This window comes from Monodelphis domestica, chromosome 6, assembly GCF_027887165.1.
Source record: "Monodelphis domestica isolate mMonDom1 chromosome 6, mMonDom1.pri, whole genome shotgun sequence".
Lineage (NCBI taxonomy): Eukaryota > Metazoa > Chordata > Mammalia > Didelphimorphia > Didelphidae > Monodelphis > Monodelphis domestica.
The window spans coordinates 184779314-184791282 of NC_077232.1; the positions used below are offsets into that span (position 1 = coordinate 184779314).

The 11969-nt window shown below is 44.3% G+C and overlaps 1 protein-coding gene across 6 annotated transcripts in view; it reads left to right on the plus strand.

Annotated features, from left to right (window-relative positions):
* DCLK2 (doublecortin like kinase 2) overlaps positions 1 to 11969 on the plus strand; it is a 218733-nt gene that overhangs the window by 193948 nt on the left and 12816 nt on the right. For all 6 annotated transcript variants that reach the window (XR_008913112.1, XR_008913113.1, XM_056803678.1 and 3 more), the window contains 4 exons: positions 872 to 1005; positions 3615 to 3692; positions 10663 to 10759; positions 11266 to 11346. Coding sequence is in view for 4 of the 6 variants with exons in the window: in XM_056803678.1 (XP_056659656.1) it covers positions 872 to 1005; positions 3615 to 3692; positions 10663 to 10759; positions 11266 to 11346 (390 nt within the window). In the remaining 2 variants the exon portion in view is untranslated. The remainder of the gene's footprint in view (positions 1 to 871; positions 1006 to 3614; positions 3693 to 10662; positions 10760 to 11265; positions 11347 to 11969) is intronic.

The following is an 11969-nucleotide window of genomic DNA, read 5'->3' on the forward strand; positions in this document are numbered from 1 at the left end:
TTATGGGAAAATCAATTTATTTCCTAAACCCTCAACTTTCTTATCTGTAAAATGGATATGACAATAACTAACATGTATATGGATTGGTTTTTTTTTTAAACCCTTACCTTCTGTTTTAGAATCTAGCTATCAAATATCAGTTGCAAGGCAGAAGAGCGGTAAGGACTTGGCCATTAGGGTTAAGTTACTTGCCCAGGGTCATACAGCTAGGAAGGGTCTGAGGCCAGATTCGAACCCAGGAGCTCTCATCTCTACACCTGGCTCTCTCTCCATGGAGCCTCCTAGTGACCCCACATGGACTTTTAAAAATCATGACAGCAGAGCTCAGTGGTCTTACACTTTGCTAATGGGTGCTTCTGTGACCCCGCTCAAATGTTAGCCTCCTAGCAGTCTTCCTTATCTCCATGCCCCAAATGTCTGATTCCCAGGCTAGGAGTCCTACCTCCCTTGAATGAGCATCATGTTAGCAACAACTGTAGCTAACCATATTTCCATAGCTCTTTAGGAATCATAAAGCACTTTCTGCACAACAATCCTTTGATTTATTATCTACCTCTCTGGGCTTCATTTACTATCTGTAAAATGGGGGTAGTCATGAGTGAGAGGCTCCATGACCTCCAGAGTCCTTTCCAACTCTAAGTCTGTGATCCTGAAATCACTCAATCTTGTCAACACTGAACTGAACATGAAAACCATAACCCTTATCTCACAAGAAAAGGAATTCAGGCAAATTTGTTTATAAAAAGAAAACCACTCTTTTCTCTTCCTACATCTCTCTACCTTCTTCCTCTGCGACATCTCTCTACCTTCTTCCTCTGCGCAGTTACTGAGAGATGGTCTTCCACTTCATGACTGACTTCTCTTCCTGTAGGTATGTGAATATCCAGATGGAACCAAGTCTTTGAAACTGGGAGACTTTGGGCTGGCCACCGTGGTCGAAGGCCCTTTGTATACGGTCTGTGGTACACCCACTTATGTGGCTCCAGAAATCATTGCTGAGACTGGGTAAGACTCCTTTGGGGTGGCGTCATTGTTTTAGCATCCAGTGAGTGACCCGATGGCCCTTGCTTGTTGCTTTGCTGCCATGTACAGTTGGCATGTCCCTGCTTCTGGTGTGTGTGCTGTCAGGGAGTTTATGGAAGAACACCCTTTTCCCATGTGGCCCCTTCCCCACATATCCTAGAGTTCTGAGTGAGGTGGTTATTTTGAGCCTTGTGTGGTATTAAGTAATTTTTTCCCTTTTTCTTTTTCTTCTCTTTGACCTTAAAATGAAGGCATCATAAAGCATGCTGTGTAATTAGAATGTTACCCTAAAAACTACAATTCCCAGCACCCCACTCTCCTCACTTTACGTGATAACCTTGGGAGGATATAAATTTGGTGAAGCCCTGCCTCTTGTTCTCTTGTCTTCCTGTCCTGGCTTTGGTGGAGCAGGCTTTTTAAACAGGCAAGGACAACTTAGTCACTGGTCTTAATTTTGTTAAATAATTAGGGCTTTTTGCTTCCATTTCTTTTTTATTCCTTCTGTTTCAAGGGATTATTAATAAGCTTCATAAAAAAATAATTCTTGGAGTGCTGGACATTAAATCAAGTCCTACAATGCCTTAAAACAAATCAGGTGTACTTTAAAAGAAGCATCTAGGTTTGGACTTTTAAAGGACTAAGTGAAACAATATCAATAAAAGGACTGTCCAAATAGCTTTACCTCTGAGTATTTAAGTACCCATCCATACCCCCCCCCCCCCATATGGATGTGTGTGGACACATGTACGTGTCTAGAGAGCTACAGAGATCGGTTTAGATATATATATGCAGCTCTGCTTCTCTCACCGTGTCTAGGTAGAGGTTTTGACCAAAGAGCTAGTCTAACGCTCTCCTGACCTAGAGATAACCCTCAAAGTTTGCTCCAGGTTTGGAGAAATCAGAACTAAGATAAAAGTAGATACAGTGACAGCAGCAGTAGAAATAAAACTGTGAGTAAAAGGCAGTTGAAGTAAGGTTCAACTGTAGCGAACAATCTCTGCTGAGAGAAAAAGGGTTTAGATATGTGCAGACCTGCATGCCTGTGTGTGTATGCACAATGTAGCTATGTAGTCAGACTTGGTCACTTTGTCAGTCAGTTCCGTTTAACTGTTTTTTATTTGTTTGTTTTAATTGACAGAAAGAGGTGTTTAATGCAGGGAGAGGGAGAAGTAAAGCAGGGCACGATTCTGACGGCTGAAAGGGGAAGGGCATCGGTAACAACAACCAACAGGAATTTCAGAGAAACAATCTGGCTAGTGTGGGAGAGCCTCATCCACAGTTGCTTGTCTTCCCAGGGGTTGACTGAGTTTCATTTTGTTTTTCTTTTTGCCCAAGAAGATGGTCGGGGCTTTATCTCCAGGGAAGTAGCCACACCGTTGAAATAAAATGGCAGATTTTTAACACTGTCGAGGTTATGTTTATGCATATACATGTAACATAGATGTGTGTATATAAAATTGTATATATGAGAGGAGAGAAGGGGGGAAGAGAGAGACAGAGGGAGGGGGGAGAAAGGGAGGGAAAGAGGGATATATATATATATATATATATATATATATATATATATGAAATAACCACAATTCCCTGGGATTTGCCAGGCTCCTTGGTGGATGGTGACCCTGGGCAGGGGGAAAAACATTAAATGACAGAAAACAAGTCCATTCTACCATCATCCCTCACCCTTTCCTTGTTTATGGCTGAAAGGAAGGAAAGAAGTTCTGTCTGAACAAGGGCACTCAATGCTTGTGGCCTCGGCTCACCCACATGATTTCTCAGTCACCTCTAGTGGGGCCAGTTCCATCCTATGGGCGTCTAGGAAGTATATAACATCTTTTGTCATTTTGCTTGGCTCCAGAAGACTTTTTTCCTTATTCCTTATCTCAAGTGAAGGGAGGACTTCCTACTCTTTGATGGTGTTCAGTTCAGCAAACATGTATTAATCACCCAAGAGACATTGTTCTAGGCACTAAGGGTTCAAAAAGAAAATAAAAAATAGATTTTGCCTTCAAAGAGTTTACATTCTATTCAGGGTAGCACGAATGGAGAGAAACATGAGCTCTGGGTTGCAAAGGATTCTTTTTTTCATGGACTTTTTTATGTGTCATTAGAGGTTTAGTCATTTAGTCATTGAAAGGGCTAGACATTCCTTCACCATTCTACCATTCTCTGCACAAAAAGAAAGCTTCAGGGAGTATGCAGCTGTATTTTGATCTCTGTAGGAGAGAGGGGTGTGTGTGTCTGTGTGTATGTGTGTGTGTGTGTGCGCGCGCGTGCGTGCATAGTGGGGGAGATGTGAAATCATGACCTCAGTGATCATGGACATTTCATATGTAACTGGGAGACTCAGGTTTGTAGTGCTGGTCCCAAAGGCTATTCGTAGGCTTTGGAGTCAAACCAGTGTAAAATGAGGTTTGAATTCACAAGACATCGGTGGTCTCTTGAGGGGTTTGGCACTAGAGCACACTTTTCCTGAAATAAGTTGATCTACATTGCAGGGTCTCTTGAATACCAAAGCCAGTGCTACATGTGGTAAGTTCTTGAGTCAGACTTTAGCAAAACTATTCCCTCTCTCCCTCATTTGTCTTTTCTAGCTATGGCTTGAAGGTGGACATCTGGGCAGCTGGCGTGATTACTTACATCCTCCTCTGTGGATTCCCACCTTTCCGAAGGTCAGTCTCTGGGCTGGGTGATCTGGAGCCAACAGTGGGACTTTCTTGCCCACCTTCTATCCATGTTGAAATAGCCTAAAAACCATGACTTGATTAATTTTTCCATTGTTGTTAAAACAACAAACTCCTTCTTGGGGCAAGACTTTTATCTACTTGGAAATATCATTTTGGCTTTTCTTCAAGGAATGGGGGCAGGAGTACCTCCCAAACCACTTTCTGTCTTCAGCTCCCATTTCCTTCTGCTTCTTCCTTGGCTGTTCCTTACCTTGAGGGCACAGGTAGACAGACAAGCATTAAGCAGCTGATCGCACCTTCTCCATTCACCTATCTGCAAATTTTGAAGAGTGACAGCAGTCTTTTTCTGATGTGTTGTTTTAAATTTTTATTTTTTTTAAACCCTTCTTCCTGTCTTAAGTAACAACTCTAAGACAGAATAGCAGGGGCTAGGCAAAAGGCATTAAGTGACTTTACCAGGGTTACAGCGCTAGGAAATGCCCAAGATTGGTTTTGAATTCAGGACCTTCCAACTTCAGGCATGGTATTCTATCCACCTTGCCATCTAGCTGTCCTCCAATATGATGTTTTTAAAATATTCCTTCAAAAATAAAACTTGTTGGGGGCAGCTGGGTGGCTCAGTGGATTGAGAGTCAGGTCTAGAGATGGGAGGTCCTAGGTTCAAATCTGGCTTCAGACACTTCCAGCTGGGTGACCCTGGACAAGTCACTTAACCCCCATTGCCTAGCCTTTACCACTCTTCTGCCTTGGAGCCAATATACAGTATTGACTCCAAGATGGAAGGTAAGGGTTTACAAAAATAAAATAAAATAAAACTTGTTGGGGGAAGCTGGGTGGTTCAGTGGATTGAGAGCCAGGCCTAGAGTTGGAAGGTCCTGGGTTCAAATCTGGCCTCAGATACTTCCCAGCTGAGTGACCCAGGGGAAGTCACTTAATCCCCATTGCCTGGCTGTTACCACTCTTCTGCCTTAAAACCAATACACAGTATTGATTCTATAACAGAAGGTGAAAGTTTAAAAAATAAATAAAACTTGTTTTTGTTTTCCAATTTTTCATTGTTAGTGATCAAAGGAAATGAGTACTGAAGGGAGGAAGTGGTTTGGGAGGTACCATAGCTGCATTCCCTGAGGAAGAGACCAGCTAATGCCAATTATTTCACTTCTGGTTAGCAATAAAGGAAACTGCCCCTACCTGGGTCCATAACCCAACTGCCTAAGGGGAGCAAAAGGCAAGGATGGAAACAAAACCTGAAATATTCCTTGTTCAAGGAGGGTTGATACTCTCCCTTAGTCCATTTCCCTTGAAAAGGGCCTTTTTACCCAAGGAGATTTTTCTTCCTACGAGCATTCTGGGAAAGATAGTAAAATAAAATAGTATTTCTTAATATTTCTAAAGAAATAAAAAGGGGGTTTTAAAATATGCTTAGAGAAGTCACTTATCCAAGGTCAGCAATGTTCAGTCATTTCAGCTGTGTCTAACTGTTCTGAATGGGCTCTGATTGTAAGTTTTCTTGGCAAAGACACCAGAGTGTTTTGCCTTTTCCTTCTCCAGCTTATTTGACAGATGAGGAAACTGAGGCAAACAGGGTGAAGTGACTTGCCCAGGGCCATATGGCTAGGAACTGTCTGAGGCCAGACTTGAACTCAATAAGTCTTCCTGGCTCCAGGCTCACTGTACTTGCATCTGCACCACCTGCAGCCCAGAAAATGATGGTGCTAGAATTTAAGTCCAGATCCTCTAGCACCAAATCCTGGTAGGACTCTTTCCCTTATCGATGGCAGGCTATTTGTTCTCTCAGAGGTTAATGAGGGAATTAAGGAGGGTTTTTAGAACAAAGAGCACATACAGAGCCTGTGAGTGAGAAGTACTCCAGAGGCTCATGGGGGGACGTTCTGGGGACCATATGGGGAGGGACCTTAGGGCTGTCTAGTTCCCCTCCCTCCTCCTCCCTATCCCACAGATGGATGTGGTCCCTGGCCAGCGAGTTGGGAGCAGAATCAGGAGAGCCCGGATCCCCAGATTTTCACTCTCCCCTGTGCTCTGTGTGTGTGCCCATGCATGGGGGTGCCACTGGTGGAGGTTGGGCATGGTAGAAGGAGGAAAGAGGAGAAAGAAAGGGAAGGGAATTTATATAGTGTCCACTGTGTGCTAGCACTCCCCGTGGGAAGAGTGGCCATTTCCTTTCCTTTTTTCTTTAAACAAAATAAGGGTGAGAGATCAGTGCTTCAGCTAGCGGCTCTCCCACAGTGGCCACAGATGCGACGCCCTTCTGGGCTGGTAATAATTTGGGCAAGCTCATTAGAAATCAGAGGCAAGGCTTGGAGTCAGAGGTCCTTTCAGATTGGCCATTGAAGTCACCCTTTCTGACCTACGTGACCCTGGGCAAATGACTTCCTTTCTCTGGGATTCATTTTCCTCATCTATAAAGCAGGGGTTCAACGAGGCGACCTCGGAGGCCACTTCTGGTTCTAAATTAAGATCCTGGAGCCGCTTCCACGTGAGCGTGTCCACACTACCCTCTAGTGTTGATGAATGCCAAGCGCAGCTCCTGGCTCTAGGTGAAATGGCAAAACATTTTTTCCTTTTGGCTGGCCTACTTTGATTCCGGGTTCCCCATGGTTCTTCGGAACACGGCCCCTCGCCTTCTTGTTCCGGCCAAGCAAAGCCCACGAGGCGGCTTTGACCTGGGGGTTGGGAGCTGTGTCCTGAGCAGGCACGCATTTCCTCTTCACAGACACTTTTCCCTCTTGACGGGGTATCTGGGAGCAAGTCATAAAAGGCTTGAATGAATCATTTTAAACCCGGCATTGTGGAGCTGTCCAGGTCCTCCTTTGGCGGCAGACCGTTCCCGGCAGCCGGCTGGGGCCTCTCTCATCTGACAAGATGAAGGTGATGGCGGCACTTCAGGACCAGAAAGTAATTGGCACAGCAGTACCGAATGCTTACCGAGCTCTTTGCTCACAGTAGTTTGGGGCTGTCCAAGTGACGCGGGATCCCAGATGATCCCGCGCAGCCCTGAGCCCCGGCTTTCTCATCTCCACACTCGCTTCCTCTCTGCTCCGTCAGATGGACCAGCCCTTCCAAGGAAGATCTCACTCACGGAGGCTGCTACTTTGACTCCAGCCACTTGCTTTCTTCCCGCCATCCTGCCATCCGGCTCCTTCTCTTGCCGTTCTTCGCCTAAGGTTCTTTCCAGCCCTTTTGTTACCCTTCCTGGCTTGGGACCAGCAAAAGAGGAGCAGCACGGCAGGGCTGCCCTTTCTTTGTTTACTTTGCGATCTGGCTGCTGCAGGCTCAGCCTTGCCTCACGCAGACAAGCAGTGACTCTTTGCTCCACATTCGGAGACTTTTCTGCTTTGGCAAACATTCGCTCTTGGGTTAAGTTGCCTTTCCTAGCATTTTGGGGGTGGAGGGGGCCTCATCATTTGCAATTGCGGCCTGCCTGCTCTTTGGGGATCCTCCCTGGGGATTTTCTTGGGTTTTCTTTCTCCATCTCACTCTATAGCGCTTCTTGAGGCAGGCTTGCTTGTGTGCTTGCCAGCTCCTGTGCCTTTGAAGGATTCTCTCAGCCTGGGTCCTTCTCTAAGGAATAGCCCTCTACAGATCATTGTCGTGGAAGCTTCTAGAACACAGAGGATGCTTCACTTTTTATGTGGACATTTCCAGTGTCTAGTTGAATTGCCAGCACGTGATAGGTACTTCCGGACTGTCCCCTGGAGATGGGGTGACAGGCCAAACTTGAGTTTCTCTTGTTTTTTACCCCAGCTCACTCCTCACCGTTAAGGGTCAGCCAGTCACCTTTGTGACTAAAGATTTCCATTGGATACAACCAATTCATTTTGCTCTACTGCCTATTTCTTACCAGAGCTTTGTTTTTCTTTTGTTCTAGTCGGAAAGGAAGCATAAGACAGCAGGAAAAAAAGACTGATGGGGTCACTGAGGCATCTTTATAAAAAAATGCAAAGAATGTAACATAAAGCAATAGAGGCAAGCAAGAAGGCTTTGAAAAGCTCTTGATTGAACTCATTATGTATTTTAAAAGAAAGGAAAAGTGATACACAGATTCACAGGGTTGGGTTTTTTGTTATGTATATGGAAATGCCCATTTTGGAGGGTTTTTTAAATTAAATTCACAATTTTAAAAGAAAGATCTGCCCTTATTGCTTAGCCCCTCTGAGCTCTTATTGTTTTGGTCATTTGCTTATTTCTCCATCAACAATAATAGCTAATAATTCATCTAGCACTTTAAAAACTACAAACCATTTTACAAAAATCTCATTTCTTCATCATAACAGTTCTGGGAGGTAGATGCTATTATCATTACAGATGAGGAGTCTGAGGTAGCTGTTGGAGTATTTGTCCAGATTCTCACAGCTTTTAAGTGCCTAAGAGGACATTTGAATTTCTGGCTTCCTGATTCTAGGTCCAACAGTCTATCCCACTGTCACTTAACTACTGTCAACATGGAAATATAGAGATCCCCAGTTTATTTAGTTTGAGGGTAGAAACCCCAGGTTTTGACCTTGTCACAGGAGAGGTTTCCCCCTGAGGGAAGGTCCCACTTCACCAGACAATAGACATCCACTTCAGGTGGGAGATAAACCCCATCTGAAGTTAAGTAGCTCTTTTGTCTCCAGAAGCCTTTTCTCAGTATATCACATCCTCCTTCCAAGCATCAAACTCTGGACCTTCAGCTTGGGAGACTGATATGCTAACCACTGTGCCAAAACTGAAGGGGATGTCTATTGTCTGATGAAGCGGGACCTTCCTTCTGGGGAAAACTCTCCTATGACAAGGTCAAAACCTGGAGTTTCTACCCTCAAACTAAATAAACTGGGGATCTCTAATTTCCACGTTGACACTACCTACCCACAACCAGGAAGTAGACTTTTTTAATAGCTTTAGAAGCAAACTTTTTAAGCGGTTTCTTTAAAAAATCAAGAACTTGGGGTTTTCTCATTTTAGGTAATTCCCATCCCCTTCTCCCTTGGATGATTTTGATATAAATATATAAATTTGGATTTAACTGCTAGATGAGCAAGAAAGAGGGGCTCATCACTGTTTACTTTTCTAGCCTAGTTCCCTATTCTCTTTTTCACTCTCTTCTCCCATCAAGAAAACAAGCCCCCCAAATGTATTCAGTGTTCTTGGGGGCAGCTTGGTGTCATGGAAAGGGCTCTGAAATCCAGGAATTTTTTGAATCCCACTTCTGACACTGACATGCCTTGTGATCACAGCTCACACCTCCACTTTAGATTGGCACATAACAGTACTTATAACTGACCAAATAGGGATGTTGGAGGTTCCAATGAAATAAGGTCTTGAGAACACTTTCCAAAAGAATAAAGTGCTGTTCTCTAAATATGAACTGTTTTTAGTATGGCTTATTCAATCTCTCCCAGAGATATTTCATTTACTCTTCTTACAGGGGTATTAATTTGAGCATCGACTGGTGGGTAAATAAGGAACATGCAGGAGAAAAACCAGTTTGTGTGCATCTGAAGAAAACAGTCTTAACAGGCAACACAAGCAATGAGCATTTATTTAAGCACTTCCTTATTATATACCGACCACAGCACCAAATGTTGGGATACAAAAAGAAAGCTGGTCCCTGTCCCTACAGGGCTTATGTTTTCATAGGAGAAGAGGCCACAAACAGGAGCTGAAGGGAAGGGCAGAGAAAGAAGGAACCTGAATGCATAGTGTGGAAGCCCACAAAATTAGAAGCAGGAAGAGGAGGGGAATGAAGGTGGCCACCCTGGGTTTTCCCCATGTAAGGGCCAGAAGGGATAAAAATAAAAGTTGGACTAAATTTTTCAGAGTGTGGCCACCAGCTTCTGGAGATTAAATCTAAAAAATGGGCAGGGGAGAGTTAATTCCATCTTCACACCCAAAATAGAAACAGAGGAAGGAAGCTCAGCAATGGCCAAATGGTACCTGACTGGTGTAGAGCTATTCCGGGGTGAATTTGTACAGTCCGGAGAGTAAAGAGAGGTTCCAGAATGAGACCACAGCTGAGGCACAGTGTTGAAATCTAGAATGTCAGATGCACAGCTGGGAGGGAAATGAAGTAGCAAACCTAAGGAGCCTTCTTAGCTGTCTGGTTATTTCTGGCTCCAGGTTCTTCTTTTTGAAGCATGTATTTTTCTATCAAAATGAGAAGCAATATGGTGCAGTGAACTCAGAAAACCTGGGTTGTTATTTGCTGCCAGTCTGACCTTGGGAATGTCATTTTTTTTCCCTGAGGCTCAGTTTTCTTATCTCTAAATTCAGGGAATTGGACCAGAGAACTTCTACGGTGCCTTCCAGCCTTGGGCCCTGTGTAATTATGGCTGAATTTAATGATACATGACCCACCACCTTGAATAAACAGTGGTAGAGAGCTTCCGCCTCACCGTGCAGCTCCAGTCTTGGCTTTCAGTCCCCAAACAATCAGGGACTTGGGGTCAGCGTTCACTGGTTTGAAGGAGAGGGCAAGAGGCCATTCTCTTAGTCACTAAACCCCCACTACCTAGCCCTTGCTATTCTTCTTCCTGTGAACCAAAACACAGTATTGATTCTAAAATTGTAAAGGTTATTAAAAAACAAACAAAAGAAAAAAGGAATTGGAATTCTGGGACAAACATCTCCAGTGTCGGTGAAGTAAAATGAGGCTCCATGCTTGGCTATGTGATGTTTATCTATATATCCATCTTTCTATCTGTCTAGCCCCTGTGCTCTCCTTACAGCCAGACAGTCCACAACCTTTACTCAAGAAATAAAGCTTCTTTACTTAAAAAAAAAAAAGGCACTAAGTTATAGCCCCTTTTGTAAGTTGTGTCAGCAGCAGGAGTTCCCATATCATGTATCTGTGAGGAACACACTTGACCTAGGCTGAAATACTGTTCTCCCTTTCTTACCCTATTTTGCCACCCAAGCTTCTAACTGATTGATTGTCTTCGTAAAACTGTCTTAGTGAGAATAACCTTCAAGAAGACCTCTTTGATCAGATCCTGGCTGGAAAGCTGGAGTTTCCTGCCCCGTACTGGGATAACATCACTGACTCAGCAAAGGTAAGCCTGCCACCAAAACTTGCTTTTTCTGATACTTCTCAGAGATCAGGACGGGGGGATTTGAGTATCCAGCTGTCTGGCTGTCTGGCGGAGTGCTGTCTGTGGTGACCAATCCTGCCCTTAGCCACCAGTCTTGCTGTGCTGAGCAGCCCCCCTGGAATATAAACCCTGGCTTTGGCGCCATGTCCTGGGAGGTAGATGTGCTCAGAGGATGGATGGATGTGCCTGCTTTGTCTCCTCTCTGGGCTCTCAGCCATGTGGGGCATCAGATGGATTACATCACGGGGTTCGCTGTTCTTTAGGTTCCTTTGGTCTCAGCATCCTTGTCTGAGGTCTTTAGACCCACCTCTGGCCATCCGAAAGATGCCCCCTCCCACTTTACCTTTCTCCCACCAGTTTTGGCAAAGGGTCAGTGATTGTGGTCTTCAGACAGGGGAGAGCAGCAGCTCTACCTGTCATTAGAGCAGCTCTCTTTCCTTTGCTCTTTGTTCTTTATTTCTTCATAGGAATTAATCAGCCAAATGCTGCAAGTAAACGTGGAAGCTCGATGTACAGCAGGACAGATCTTAAGTCATCCCTGGGTGTCAGTAAGTACCTCCTTCTTTTTCTCCTAAATGGCTGCCTGCCTTCCTGTCACCAGTCTGCCTCTGTCCTTTATTGGAATTAATGAAGTTTTGAGACTAGTATGGGGAATAATTAGAATATTGATAAAAGGAAGTAGGGTAAAATAGTCAAATAGGGATCAATAAACCCTGCCTACAGTTACTGTATCATTTCTGTCCTTACAACTTTCCATAGTTCAAGTACAGGCAGAGCTCCACACTTAACTTTAGTAGTGAGGAAGGCATCTGTATTTGCTCATGTCCACACTTGCCAGTCATTCAGCATGCCATCATCCAAGAGGAAAGAGGCTCCATGAGCTTCAGTTTCCTTTTCTGTAAAATGGGGACCCCTCATCTCCCTTACATGGAGTTCCCTTGTAGTCTTTAACAGTGGGAGTAGATATTTACACTGTTGGGCCAGAAAAGATAATGTAGATAAAGCAATTTGTGAACCTGCTCTGGTGTGAGCAAAAAAAGCACGACCCTGCCTTGGAGAGGTCTTCAATTATGGGTTGGTCAGCATTTTTGTGTGATCCGTAAGAGAAGGCTTTGAACCCTCTGGGCAGTCTGGGGAGGCTCTGACCCCCTTGTCAGAAGAATGTTTTTAA